Source organism: Onychomys torridus, chromosome 1 (assembly GCF_903995425.1).
Source record: "Onychomys torridus chromosome 1, mOncTor1.1, whole genome shotgun sequence".
Classification (NCBI taxonomy): Eukaryota; Metazoa; Chordata; class Mammalia; order Rodentia; family Cricetidae; genus Onychomys; species Onychomys torridus.
Genome location: NC_050443.1, coordinates 161,890,846 through 161,905,157, shown reverse-complemented (window position 1 = coordinate 161,905,157; position 14,312 = coordinate 161,890,846). Strand labels below are relative to the sequence as shown.

The 14,312-nt window shown below is 38.3% G+C and overlaps 1 protein-coding gene across 3 annotated transcripts in view; it reads left to right on the top strand.

Moving 5' to 3' along the window:
• Positions 1 to 14,312, top strand: part of Hpse2 (heparanase 2 (inactive)) — a 610,759-nt gene that overhangs the window by 2,777 nt on the left and 593,670 nt on the right. For all 3 annotated transcript variants that reach the window (XM_036198538.1, XM_036198539.1, XM_036198542.1), the window contains exon 2: positions 811 to 968. In XM_036198538.1, coding sequence (XP_036054431.1) covers positions 811 to 968 — 158 coding nt within the window. The remainder of the gene's footprint in view (positions 1 to 810; positions 969 to 14,312) is intronic.

Sequence of the window (14,312 nt, the reverse complement as noted above, 5' to 3'; positions counted from 1 at the left end):
GAGAATGCTATCTTTCTTGAGATCAGGTTGAATTATTTCAAGTGCCAAAAAGACACAGATTCTGTGGGATTTTTTTTTTTTTTTTTTTTTTTACGCGTTGGGGGTTGGGGGTAAGGGGGGGGGGGCATCCTCTAAAAGGCAAGGATTTAGCCTGAGAACCTATCTGCCTTCCTGGAGATTCCGGGAAACTACTAAGTTACAGTGTAATTAATAGGGACGGAAAATCAGTTTTGGCATTAAAAAAAAATTCTTTTAACCTTAGGTGCTGTGCCTGGATTTAGAGAAAGTAGGCCAAGTTTCACCATCTTGGAGGTTACTATGCCCCTGGGGCCGAGAGGCAACTCGGACTTCAGCTTGGAAGTTTGGCAGCAACAGGCTGGCGGTCCGCTCTTTGCGCGTCTGTGCCAGGAGCGCTTTCCTAGTAGTGGCAGAAGCCAGCCAGTTGCACCTGGGCCCCAAGTTCGCCGCACAAATACCCCTACCCCAACACACGGAACAAACATCTCCAACCCTTTAGAAATCAGTTCTTAAGGCATCCAGGTAGGAGGGCGCAGCTGCGGCCGGCCGGGTCAGGAAGAACAGCCCCAGGGAATCCGGAGGCTGAGGGTAAGGCGGGCAGCAGAGCCGGTTCACCCGAGCGGCCGCCGCAGAGCAGCCCGCTGCTTCTTCGCACAGCAAACTGGATAGGCTTAGATAATAAATCTCCCGCCGTGTCTCCTGCAGGGAGTGAGAAGGGGCCTTGCTCCCTGACTGGTGCGCTCTAGCTTTCTCCCGGGATCCTTTCCTCTCTCTCTTTCTCTACCCCTGCAGCTCCAAGCGTCTGGTGACCCTGGCCCGGGGACTCTCACCCGCCTTTCTGCGCTTCGGGGGCAAAAGGACGGATTTCCTGCAGTTCCAGAACCTGAGAAATCCGGCGAAAAGCCGCGGGGGCCCGGGCCCGGATTACTATCTCAAAAACTATGAGGATGGTGAGAAATTTGGTCCCGATTTTGAGTGTTGGAGGAAATTGGGGGGTGGGAGCAAGCACTCCGTCGTGTGTGTGTGTGTGTGTGTGTGTGTGTGTGTGTGTGTGTGTGTGTGTGTGTGTGTGTGTGTGTGTGTGTGTGAGACTTGGAATAGAGTCTGTTTAAAGTTCCCCTGAAAAACTACAGCAGCACGCTAAGGTTCATGGAGTGTGGGACTCCTGAGGTGACCTTGCAGAGAGAGCTCCCCAGGTTGTCCATACCCAGACTGTCTGATTTTGTGCTGTGCCCTGGAGACTCCAAAGTTCTGGAACCTGTAGGCCAGGTTCCCAGATGATTGAAGAGCCAGACACAGTTCATTCTTAAAACTAGGCACATGTACCTTTTGTTTGTCTTATTTCTTATATTCCTGGAACGGGAGATAGAGATTTAACGTTTTTTGAAGTCTACTCTAAAATTTAATGGAATAGTATGTCTTAGATTGTTTCTCTGCGAGGAAACCTTCTTTGGACTGCTTACTCTCCGTCATGTGTTTCCCTTCAGTTTAACAGTGGCATTGCAGATGTCAGCTTTCTTTCCAGCCAGAATCAGATGACTTATGTCTTGCAAAGGCTTTGGAAGCTCCAATTCTAGTCCTGTGTAAGAAGCCAATCATTTTAAATTTGAACATTTTTGTTTTTATTAAAATGAATGGAAATGTAATTTAAAAGTGTTATATAAAAGGTTTGGTATTAGTATCTGTGAACTTTTCAGTGTGACCTGAGACAGAATCTCTTTCTGAGATAGCTGGCAATTGTAACATCTTCAGCTACAAGTTGGTAGAAGAGACCTTAGTGTCTCTTTTTTGAGGGCTCTCTCTCCTGCTGTTCCTTCTCACATCATCATCATCATCATCATTATTATTATTATTATTATTATTATTATCTTAAGGAACTGGGCACAGGTTTTCAGAGTCCTTTGGATTTTGTTACAGCTTGTTCTTATAAATCACTCAAATAAGGAGATAGCTGTAATTTTGGGACTTCACTGAGAGGTATTAGGATCTATTTCAAGGACAGGGTAGCCGATGAAATTGTGTGTGTGTGTGTGTGTGTGTGTGTGTGTGTGTGTGTGTGCGCACCCACCAGAGTAGACAGAGGGCAAGATTACAGCTTGTTGTGTTTGAAGCATTAACTAAGACTTACTCTTTTGAAACATTTGCCCAAGAGTGAAGGTATTTAAGACTTTATCTTTTCAAAGATGAAAGTCATTGCTATAAAATGAATTGCATGTAGCATGAAACACTGAAAGTAAAAGACAATCTGAGCAGCATCTCTGGTGGTGATGTGGCCCATGATCTCATTGCTGTCGGGGTCACTGTCAGCTCTGGCATCAGACAGAAGAGGGGATGTATTAATGATTTTCCTGATGAGAGAGTTTTTGTTGAAATTCATTAAAACTACTTCCTCTTTAGTTTGTGGGAAAACGTTTAAGACCTCCAGAAATTGCTGGGAGGAGAATTAGAAATTGACTCTTTTCTTCAAACCTTGCATTAAAATTCTGCCAACCCTTCATTGAGTGTAGTAAATTCTGCTCAAAGTGAAGAATACAATTTATTTACCTTTATGAAAGGAGAAAGTGGGCATCATGTGGAGAAAAGGAATTGGCAGAGTTGTGTCTGTAAAACTTCGCAGAACTAAAAACAAAAGCAGAACAACCCCCCAACCAAAGACTAGAAGAATCTGCTCCCTTTCAGTCCTTCTACTACTAAAGAGTCAATATAGGGCTGTCCCAGATGAGCTTTTTTCCCCACCAAACCCAGCATTAAGACCTGTAGGAGTAGAGTTTTTGTGCCTGAGGGAGAGAGTTCTCCTACCTTTAGTTTTTCTTTTTTGCCTGCCAATTTTTCCTGAATTTTCTTTTTCTAAATATTCTTCAGATATTTACAGTGATACTTGTATATTTTTAAAGATACATACCTTCAAAATAGCTTGTCTTTGGTGTAGGCACCAACCCCACAGACTACCTAGATTTAATTCTTTTAAAACTTCCTTTAAAGTCAGCCCTTCCCGACCCTCATCTGTTTTATTGCTCCTAGCTGAAGCCACTTCTGATTTGTGTCTCCCTGGTAATAGGATGCTATGAACTACATCAGTAGTTGAGGCCTTACCAGAGTTAAAGGGAGTAGGAATGTCCTATTCTTGCCCTTTGATTGCCATGTATCCTTAAATCACCCATGTTGTCTTTGCTGTTAAATGTTACATTGCAGAATTTCAGACAAAAATATTTTTGGTATAATAACAGTTTTACTAACATTCTATTACAATGTCACTTTTCACTCAGTGATAATTGTAATTATCACAGACATCTCAAAATAATTAGATTCTTTTAGTGAATGGCTCTGCATTACATGCTTGACTATCAAGGCACCTTATTAAAATATGTTCACTTGAGGTTCAGGCCATACCAGTTAGAAGAACAGATGACCTGTCTATTGGAGAAAGCAGGGTATTGAAATCACTTATTGTTCCAGGCTGGGCTCAACATTTGTAACTAAAATAAAAATCGGTGCAAAATATAAATAAAAAGACTACTACTTGAAAAAATAATCACTTAAACATGATATTGAATAACAATGTACTCACAAATGAATTATGAAAACCAATGATATAGTGAAGACAATATGGAACTTGGGCTTAGAAAGCTCACACTTTAGGCCTGGATCCAACACTTATGCCTGTGTGGCCCTGAGCTTCTTGCTTCTCAATAATGTGAATGATGATGATGATACCTGCTCTGCATTTTTTTCTGTGAGGATTATAAAAGGTAATTTGTAAATATTTTATTGATGACAAAGCACTATAAGAAGGCTAATGCCTCTTACAACATTTACATTTTAATGTTGTAAAGTGGTAGTGAGTAGGATTAAGATCAAGAAAGATTGGCGTCAGTGTGAAATAAGGAGTTTGGCTCTAGGGATCATTTGAGAGAGAATTTAAAGAATATAGGGACACTTTAAGATAGGGAAGTGAGATGCCAAAGAATCTTTTTGTGTGTGTGATGATTAGAGAAGGGATTAACCTTTAGTTTTATGATATACTAACATTAAAATGAAATGTAGCTCCTGCTTGGGCAAAACCTACATTTTTCTAGTTAATTCACTTATAATGCTATTTTCTTGTGAATTTTTCTCTTGAATTAATAATACAATTAATAAGTCATGTGGTTTCTATTTTTCAAATGCTTTGAGCACAGCAGAACAATTACACTTTCTTGAACTTTGTGAAGCCATTGTTTATATATCAATTTGGTACAATTACATATTTTACTGTGTGCTGGGGCAATTTGAATTTCACCTAAGCATAATAATGATGGAGGAAGTAAACAGTGATTTTTTTAAAAAACCCTCTGAATCTCACTTTCGCTGACTCTCTCTCTTCTGTGTGATGTGTTTTACTTGTTTGCCACAACATAATGGGTGAATATTTTCTTAGGTCTGTTTTGTTCTAGCCTACCCCTCTTCATTATGTCTTTAGTGTTCTTTACTTGTATGACCCTCTTTGTATGGCTATGACCATATCTGTAATGAAGATGTATACCATTTATTATGCATATTAAAAACTAAATGTGTAAAATTGTATGTTTATCATGTTTACTTTTTTTTTGCTAAAAAGCCTTGATTATTTGTGGATTGCTTATATAATCTTTTCAAACTCTTCAACATGGTGTTTAAAGCCTTTCACATCAGTTTCTGCTTTTCCTGCTCTATATTTCTGTGTACTTTTTAATATGGCATTCTTTGATTATTCAGCTCTCCCCAAAGTACCTTTTTGTTTTAAACCCATGGTTTTTCTTTTTATTTCTTTCTTTTCTTTCTTTTTTTTTTTTTTTTTGGCTAGCATATTTCTGCTTGGATGTCTTTCTCCTGACTTTATTCAAATATCATCCACCGCACTTGATTCTTAAAGGGATACTGCAATACTTTATTTGTACAATCTCTTTTGAGCAGGAAGTTCCAAGTGATCTCTTCTTATTCTGGAAGGCATGCTTTTATTCTTTATGCTCTTTTGGCTCTTCCTACTTTGTCTTGGCATGTAACTTCTCATAAATATGTTTGTCTCACCTTTCCAAGTGAAATGCAAAGTATAGGAGGGTATTGTAGCTACACATCATAAAATTGACACATGATAGATCTTCAGTAAGTATTCCCAGGTAGTTTATTATTTAGCAAATATTTCCAGTAGTCTAATAGTCCTGTGAAAAGCTCTAGGAAGGTAGAGTGACCAGTGAAGTAATGAGCCAAGACAGATATAAAGGTTCTTTACTCTTTGCCTCCATTTCATGTGCCTGTGAAGTCCATTCTAAGTGCTATTTTAGTAAATTTTTTACTTTTTTGTTTTTTGAGACAGGGTTTCTCTGTGTAGCTTTGCACCTTTCCTGGAACTCGCTTTGGAGACCAGGCTGGCCTCGAACTCACAGAGATCCGTCTGCCTCTGCCTCCTGATTGCTGGGATTACAGGCGTGCGCCACCACCGCCCGGCAATTTTTTACTTTTTTCAACTCCATATACAGACATTTTATCTCTGTTCATCAAAGTTGTCTTGGTTATGTCCAGGCTATGCGTTAAGTCTAACTTTACCATTAAATTTGAACCTTTGCATTGGGACAGAGGTAACTGTTACTGTACATGCTATTTTGTCTTTAATTTTACTTTTCCTTGTTTGCTTTCTGTAGTTGCTATCTTTGATTTTATAGTTCTTGATATAATAGTGCTTTTTTACAATTTCATGTACCTTTAATCTTCGTTTCTTGAAGTCTTTCAGAGAGCTTCTGCTATTCTAAACAATGAATTTGAGCATACATTGTTAAACTCTAAGGCATAGTAAAAATATTATTATTGTTCTATTTTTTCTAGGAAGTTTTTCCAGTTTTCCTGAAGATGAAGTAGTTAATTCCTCTTCTTTCTGTTCCAATTTCATCGATAAAGACGCATGACATAGGAACAGCACAGCTTTCAAAATACTCACATTGTCTTGAACTTACATGGTGTTCATTATTTCATTTTCTTTCACACACTATTTCTTGAAACTCAGTTAATAAAAAGCAAATATTATTAATTACCTACTTTGGGTTTAATTTATGCTAAATGATGAAAAGAAGACTAGAAAATGAATAAAAGATAATGTCCCAAATCACCATTTGAATGTTAGTGTGTAGATGTATCCTGCTTGTTAAATAAGAAACACAGAACCGATTGCAGAGTTAAAAACCACGAGGTCAGAGCAAAAGCGGAAAACCTTACCCTTCACTGCTTCTGCGGTTCCTCCTCTCCGCAAGAGTTTACAAACTGTATGGCCGTGGCAGGCTGTTTGTTATCTACCTTTTTTATCTTAAATTAACCCATTTTTGTTAATCTATACTTTGCCACATGGCTTGTGGCTTACCGGTGTCTTTATATGTTGCTTCTCATGGCAGCGGCTGGCAGTGTCTCTCTCCAGCCTTCTACTTCCCAGAATTTTCTTCTCTCTTGTCCCGCCTATACTTCCTGCCTGGCCACTGGCCAATCAGAACTTTATTTACACAGAGCGATATCCATAACATTAGTGTTAATTGCTTTGGGAGAAATCCATAACTCCGTGTTGAAATAAGCCAAAGTTTAAAGCACAACAGGCTATTTACACTGCCTTGTAATATTTATTAACAGATGATAGTGCTGGTTTCAGTATATGTTCATAGATTCTCTTCTTGTTTGAAGAATAACACCCAAACAACATAGAATTACCGTCTAAGGAGAATAAATTAGTTTGCCCAAGTGTAGCAAGACTTAGGTGGCCAGACGCAGGTGCAAGTCTGGTTGAGTCTGTAAATGATGGTAGATTTTAGAGATGCAAAGACCAGGAGAGAAATAATTTAACTTGAGAGAGCATGGGGTAACAATGGGCCTGACTGGATAGTAAGGTGACTGATCATCCTGGAAAAGGCCATTAGAAATATTCTTGCTTCATGTACCAGGACAGTGTCAGATTTTCTGTACAGAAGCATATTTCTACATTTTTGTTAATTATGAAAAGTTTGTAATTAAAGAAAAGTACATGTTATAAATGATTCCAAACAAATGTATGTTGCTAGAGATTATATATAAATTGGCTTTTATGATACTCAAATGCATTTTTGGTAGACATGAATATTTAATTTTCCCCCACTTTCCCATTCTATCTCCCATACTTCTTCCCTACCCCCTACCCTATTGACCTTCCCAGATTTTTTTCATGGTTCTGGGGCATGTAACTCTAGGTTTTCGTACATACTAGGCAAGAATTCTACCAGTGAGCTATTAATATATCCCCAGCTCAGGGCCACCCTTCAACCAGGGCTTTCAATGACATTTGGTTTCATATATCTTTTTCTGTCCATTCATGTCCTTTAGCTAAAATGTGTTATAGTTATTACACTTTATAAAGTTTGAGTTGGGAAGCACATTTGAAAGATAGATGATTTAAAATTGAATTATTTATTCACTTACAATGGCAGGCTTATAAAATGAAGGCCTTAGAAGATACTTAATAGTTGTTTTTATTTATTTAAGAAAATTTCCCACTCCTTCTACATAGCAACCATAGATCCCCTTCCCATCTGTCCTCCTACTCACCCTTTTCCCCCCAACCACTGCTATCCCCTCTCCAGATTCAGAAAGACAAACATGGTATGTACTCACTCATAAGTGGATACTAGATGTAAAGCAAAGGAAAACAGACTACAATCCACAGCTCCAGAGAAGCTAGGCAATAAGGACAACCTTAAGAGGGACACTTTTTTTTTTTTTTTTTTTCCTGAGACAGGGTTTCACTGTGTAGCCTTGGCTGTCTTGAAACTCTGTAGACAAGGCTGGACTTGAACTCACAGGGATCGCCTGCCTCTGTCTCCAGAGTGGTGGGATTAAAGGCATGTGCCACCACCACTCATGCTTGATATCTTTTATGTTATATTTTCTTCTTTTGTAGAGCAAAAGCAAGCTAATGTTTTGTTATGTTAATTCATTTACTCATTGAGAAGCTTTTAGTTTCAGACCTGTAGTTGTTATTTATTTATTTGTTTTTTGGTGCAGTACTAGGGATAAACCCTGGGCCCCATGCCAGCTGGGCAAACAATATCACTGAGCTACAATGTCAGACCTTTAAAATTTATTATTTAAAAATATTTTGACTTTGTGAGTGTATATTTGTCTGTGTGTAGTTAGTATATGTATGTGCGGGTACCTGGAGAAGCCAGGGCATCAGATACCTTGGAGCTTGAGTTAAGGACAGTTGTCTGACATAGGTACTGGGAACTGAACCTTACAAGAACAGTATGTGCTCTGAACTGCTGAGCTACCTCTCCAGACACTTAAAAATTTAATTTTGAAATGGCCTTTCTAAGTTGCCTAGGCTGATCTTGAATTTGTGATTTTCCTACCCCAACCTCTTGGGTAGCTGAGAGTATAAGCATTTGCTACCATGTCAAACCTCAGATCTATGTTTTCACCAAGTCAGAGAAAAATAAATGAAACCAGGTATGTTGTCAGATTAGTCACAGGCAATCGATCAAATTTCTTAAACCACAAAAGCTGTAGCACTGTTACCCATACCAAACATCATTATTTCTCTTGCCAAATTTATTAAAACAATAACTTCTATTATCCTAAGTCCTGGGAGATGGGGACTTTATAGAAACTAAGTTGTTTTCCCTTCAAAATTGCCTAGGCTTGTTTAGTCTGCCAACCTTCTGGTCAGGTTCTTGATGGCAGGAGCTTTCTCTGAGAGTCCTTCAGACGGTTCGATGTTAGTCAGCTTCTGTGCCTCTTCCTGCCTTCTGTGGCTGGTCGGCTGCCTCAGTTGTTTCATGTTCTACCCAAGCATTCACCATGTGTGGGGGGAGGAAGAGGAGGAGTGGGAAAATGAGAGAATTCAACATTTTATTGCATGCATTTGTCTGTGGATTGTGATTTAGACACAATGAATGCACACTCCAGACTCGTTCTGTGAATAGTTGTGAAAAGTTATTGACTCTTTTGCCCTCTGGCTTCCTATCAGAGTTCAAATCCATTCAGTTTTCTTTACATAGGAAAAGTGAAAAATAGTAATTTTTTATTTCAATAAATATCTTTTGATTATTAGTGATATGTCAAGGTTGTGCTAGATTTTGAGGCTCTAAGAGGACTAAAACAAGAGCAGTGTTCTCAAAGTGCTATGGTCTTGACCTAGTCACTATAATTTTGCAGCAATCTCCAGTATCATCTTTTGACTTTACTCAGGCTAATGTTTGCTTAGTCCTTCTACCTAAGTAGTAGTAGATGGCATACCTGCCACCTTGGATCCACATCCTACCTTTAAATTCAAAATTTCACTTGTCTTTCATAGCTCCAAGTCTACTTGTTCATTAGCCTAGTGCTAATCTAGTGTGCACTAATCTCTATTTTTCTGAATTTTTAAAAATTTTCTGTATGTACTATCTACATTAGTGCAGGTGCCTCCGATTTATGTTTGGTTAACTTAAGGAGATCATTTGTTTGTTTTTATAAGTTTATCTTAAAACATGTTGGCCTTGATAAACACAGAAATTCATGCTGCATGAAGTCAAAGTATTTCTGTTATTTACAAAGATAAATGTATTTATTTTATTTTATTTTGTGGCAAATAACGAAGAGTGAAAGATAAAACCTTCATAGTTAGAAAAATGAGGTGCATGTATGATATTGTTATAATTGCTGCATTTTCAATGTATTTTATTTTATGTGTGTGAGTGTTTTGCCTACATATATGTATTACATATATATGTAGAGGCCTGGTGCCCTCTGAATTCTAAAGAGGGTGTGGGATCCCTTGGAACTTCATTTGTGGATGGCTGTGAACTGGGATTCTGGGAACTTAACTTGGGTTTTCTATAAGAGCAACAAGTGCTCTTAATCACTGATTGATCTTTCCAGCCCCAAATTTCTCTGTTATAATGTTAGTTATTATTGCACTGTATTTAATTTATAAATAAAGCATTATCATAAGTATATATATACAGGAAAACATAGTATATATATACATATATTTATTTATATGTATACAATTCAGTACTCTCCACACTTTCAGATAGCCACTGCAGGATTAGAATATATTCCCTGTTAATAATGGGAAGTGTGTGTGTGTGTGTTTTGAAGGAATTAAATTTTAAATCAACTCTTTTAATTTGTTCTGGAAAGGTAAAATGCACTGAAGAAAAGTGGGATTGTAAAGCTAGGAAAACAAATTATCCAGGTTTGTATAATTTTTAGATTTCTTGAAGAATGACTGTTTCTCCACATAACAATAGTTATAGTAATTGCACTACTCAATATTGTTGCATACTTATTATGTGTCAGGTACTAGTTAAAGCAGTTTACATACATTAGCACATTTATCCTATCACCAACCCTCTGAGGAAAGTCTTATCTAATTCTACAAAATGGTGGTACAGTGCAGGGAATCATCCAAAGCTACCTACCTAATGAGTTGTGGAATAGAAACTTAATGATGTCTGCCATTGAACTTGCAGACGTAAACTCTACCTCCTTCTGTGAGATTCACAGAGATTTCAGCAGTAGTCTAGGTTCTTATACCAATTGTATACTATTGGATTGTTTGCTAATTCTTCTGAAACTTTTCTTAAAATACAGATGGTTAACTCTGTAGTCTCTGTATAATGTCTGATTCTAATATTCTGTGAAATACAAACTTCTTAAGGTTCATAAGACACCCCAGGAAAATAGTTAGAAGAACAAAAAAGGAGCTAACCATAGGTCAAAGGATATAGAAAAAGCTTTTAGGGTTGTTATAGGACAACCCTAAATAATGTTAGTGAAAGTTGTTGACCTCTGTCCTACTCTGATTTCTACTGCTGTGATGAAATACCATGGCCAAACCAACTTGGGGAGGAAAGGGTGTACTTGTCTTACATGTCCTGAGCACAATAGATCACTGAGGGAAGTCAGGACAGGAATTCAAGGAAGAAACCTGGAGGCAGGAACTGAAGCGGAAACCATGGAGGAACACTGATTATTGACTTGATGTCCATAACTTGCTCAGCCTGCTTTCTTACACAATCAAGGACCACCTGCCTATGGCTGACACCACTCACAGTGGGCTGAGTCCTTACATACCCGAATTTTAATCAAGAAAATGCCCCAGGGACATGCCCACTGGACAGTCTGATGGAGGTAGTTCCTCAGTTTAGATTTTTTCCTCTCAGATATGTCCAAGTTTGTGTCAAGTTGACAAAATCTAAGCCAGCACAACCTCTTACTCTGTTTTACAAAGTCAAATATAGAGTAGATAGTACAACCGGGATTAGCATATGGTCCTCTACTCACCTCATTTGGTTTAGAGAAGAGAAGGATCTGGCCTTTTCCTTATGAATTTGCTCATCCATTCATTTATCTGGAATCTGGAAGCTGTATCTAAAATCTTGTGGAGCATCAAAAGAACTATGTATCATATGCATATTCAAAGGTCTTGTGGGTTAGGTTACAAGATAGTTGTTAGATAACACAATGAAAAGATAATTACAGGGGACCACGAGAATAATTGAAAGAGATAATTGTCATCTTTTAGGAGACACTGACAGCAGAATGAAAGTGCTGGTGTGGACAGGGCTTGTAGATTCTGTTGCAGTGGGATTATCCTGTAAGCTCATGTATTGGAGGAGTGATGGGAATGGATCAGCTCTGTTATTGAGGAAGGAATAGCAGCAAAAAGTAGACAAGAGTTTTTGAAAAAATATTGGAAAAACTTGAAAAATTCTTGGGCAATTTTAGATTCTGGTTTATTTTTCCTTTAAGTTCTAGGTATAGTGGAAATTTGTGAATGGAAAGAGTGAGATTTTAAGGAAAGCCGTGTCTTTGTTCCATTCCTTTTTTGCTATCTTTCTTTTGAATTGACATTTGTTAAATCCCATAGATAACCTTTTAAACAGCCACTTGAAATGAAGACTCAGAGGAACTGAGGGGTTCCATTTTCCACATTGTCTCAGAGCTGTTTAAGTAACCATGCTAGTAATCAGATGGCATGGTTGATCCCAGGACAGTCTCACTTCAGATTGTAAGTTTCCCCACTCATTTCTAGCACAGTGAATAGGGATGGGTACTTGTGTTCTGTGGTAGTTGATTGATCACTTCTCTGGGAGACTAGAATGGCACTGTGGTATTTTTGAGAGGCATGTCTGCTTGTATATGTGCTGGAGTTTAGCCATAGGTGCTTCCATGTTTTTAAACTATTATTCATTGACAACTCAAAAAAAAAAAAAAAAATTCAGAATGGCACTCTTAGAGATTTAGGCGTCAAATTCCAGGTACCGTTTAGATTTAGGACCTGAGCCTGGGATGAGGGTAGGAGAACAGAGAATATCCAGAAGATAGAGGAGATTTTGAGAGTGTCCTGTGAGAGGCCAAAGTCACTTCTGAGATTTTCAACAAATCATTTAGAAGCTTTTCAAATGAAGACATTAATTACCTGATACAATACACCTAACACAAGGGAGGAGGTGTGTGTTTCATTTATTGTATAGGAGGTCTGTGGTGAGTAAGCAGAACTGAAACTAGAACTTGAGATTTCTGGTGACACAGTCTTAAGCCCTGAACACTGCATGAAAAACACATGCAGTCACCACTAAGATAAATCTCTGTGTCTCTCATTGCCCTGATATAGCTATGCTATTCTCAATGGAGTGTTTATTTTCTTATAATTAGTGGAAAAGCAGATTGTAGATTTGCCCAGCTGTTAGGAGCCCCCTTGGAAGAGTAGACTTTAAGCAAATCTAGTGTGATTTAGATTTGAAAGGAACTCCTAGCCAGACTTAGCCAAGTTCAAGTCTGTAGGTGAAACTGAATACGTAACATAAAACCATTGGAAAAATAAATGCTATTGTTTCCTAGAACATTTGTATAAAAACCAGTGACTGGCACCCGAGTCCAAAGGTCAGGATTTTCAACAGAAAACTTACACTTATTAAATGTCTTCACTAGGGCTTTTTGTGTTAGTGGATGACTGAGGTCTTTTGTTTCTTCTCTTTTCCTCATGGCAATAAAGTAGAAGTTTAGCAAGCTTTAAAAATGAAATTTCTCATAGAAGTTATAACCACAGGTTTTAAGTTTTCATCACCTAAATGTGGAGCTGAACAATTGAAAACTTGAGGCAGGGGTAGAAAAGAGAGTTGAAGACACATGTGGTGTGTATCAAAAACCCATGTAAATCAGGAAGGTGCGTTAAGGGGATTTCCTGTGTTACAGAACTGAACTTCTTCCCCCACTTTCCATCAGTAAGTTGCAAGTAAACTGTTGGCCTTTCTGACACCGTGGAGACACCTTTGCCCCTTATTTGACACTGTGTGTTTCCTAAAAGCTACAATCAACATTTTGCAGCAAGAAGAAACCTTGTCCTGAGGATATAATGTCCTCTTTGATTGTATCCTCTTTGATTGCGGCAGGTACCTACCTGTGTTATGGAACTCAGGCTAGTATTTCTCAGTCTCTTCATGTTACTTCTGCTGCAGAAGTATTTATTTCTCGGTTTCTAAGTATGACTGTAACACTGTTTGTTGAATACTTAGATGTCTCAGCTACTGGGCATGGCAAGCTCTTTAAAGGTGATCAGTTTTGGGCTGCTTACTAATTGTCTCATTTGATTTAGGATTGGAGAAGTTCATCATGGCTTTCCACTTTTGACTCCCCATTAGAATTAGCCAGGGACATTTTAAAAACTTTGGGCCCTAGGCAGATTAAATCAGTGTCTGGGAAGAGCTCCAGCATCACAATCTACAAAGCAAACCCTTTCCCTGTAGGTCTAACGTGTAAGACTCTCTGGGTGAAGTGGTTTGTCTAAGACATCTTAGCTGTGTGGAATAACAAATCTAGAACCCAGGTGTAGCCAAATATTTTAGAATGCCTAAACTTAATGTACATATTCATCATTTGGGGATTTGGTTAAGACTTACCACTTTCTGACATGTTTCCATGTGATTTTTATGCTACTAGCTTGCAGACCATACTTGGAGTGGTAAAGCTTGGCTCTGTGGATACTAGCATTGATATTGATGATAGCCATAAAGAAAAAATGTTCAGTGAAAGGCAGCAGTAGTTGGGTGCTGGGTGGATTTTCCCATCCAGTTTGCTTTAGCTATGATGGCAGTCTGGTTAAATGTACTGTTTTCTTTGGGCTATTGTTGGCTTTGCTAGGGCTACATTATCTGACTAAAGTTATTACTTTGTTCTTGAGATTCTTGGAGGCAAATTCTTTGAATGAAATGTCATTGAGACAATTTCATCTGGTAGAGATATTGCAATTGTTAATTGGTTGGTCATTAAAACCCCTTTCC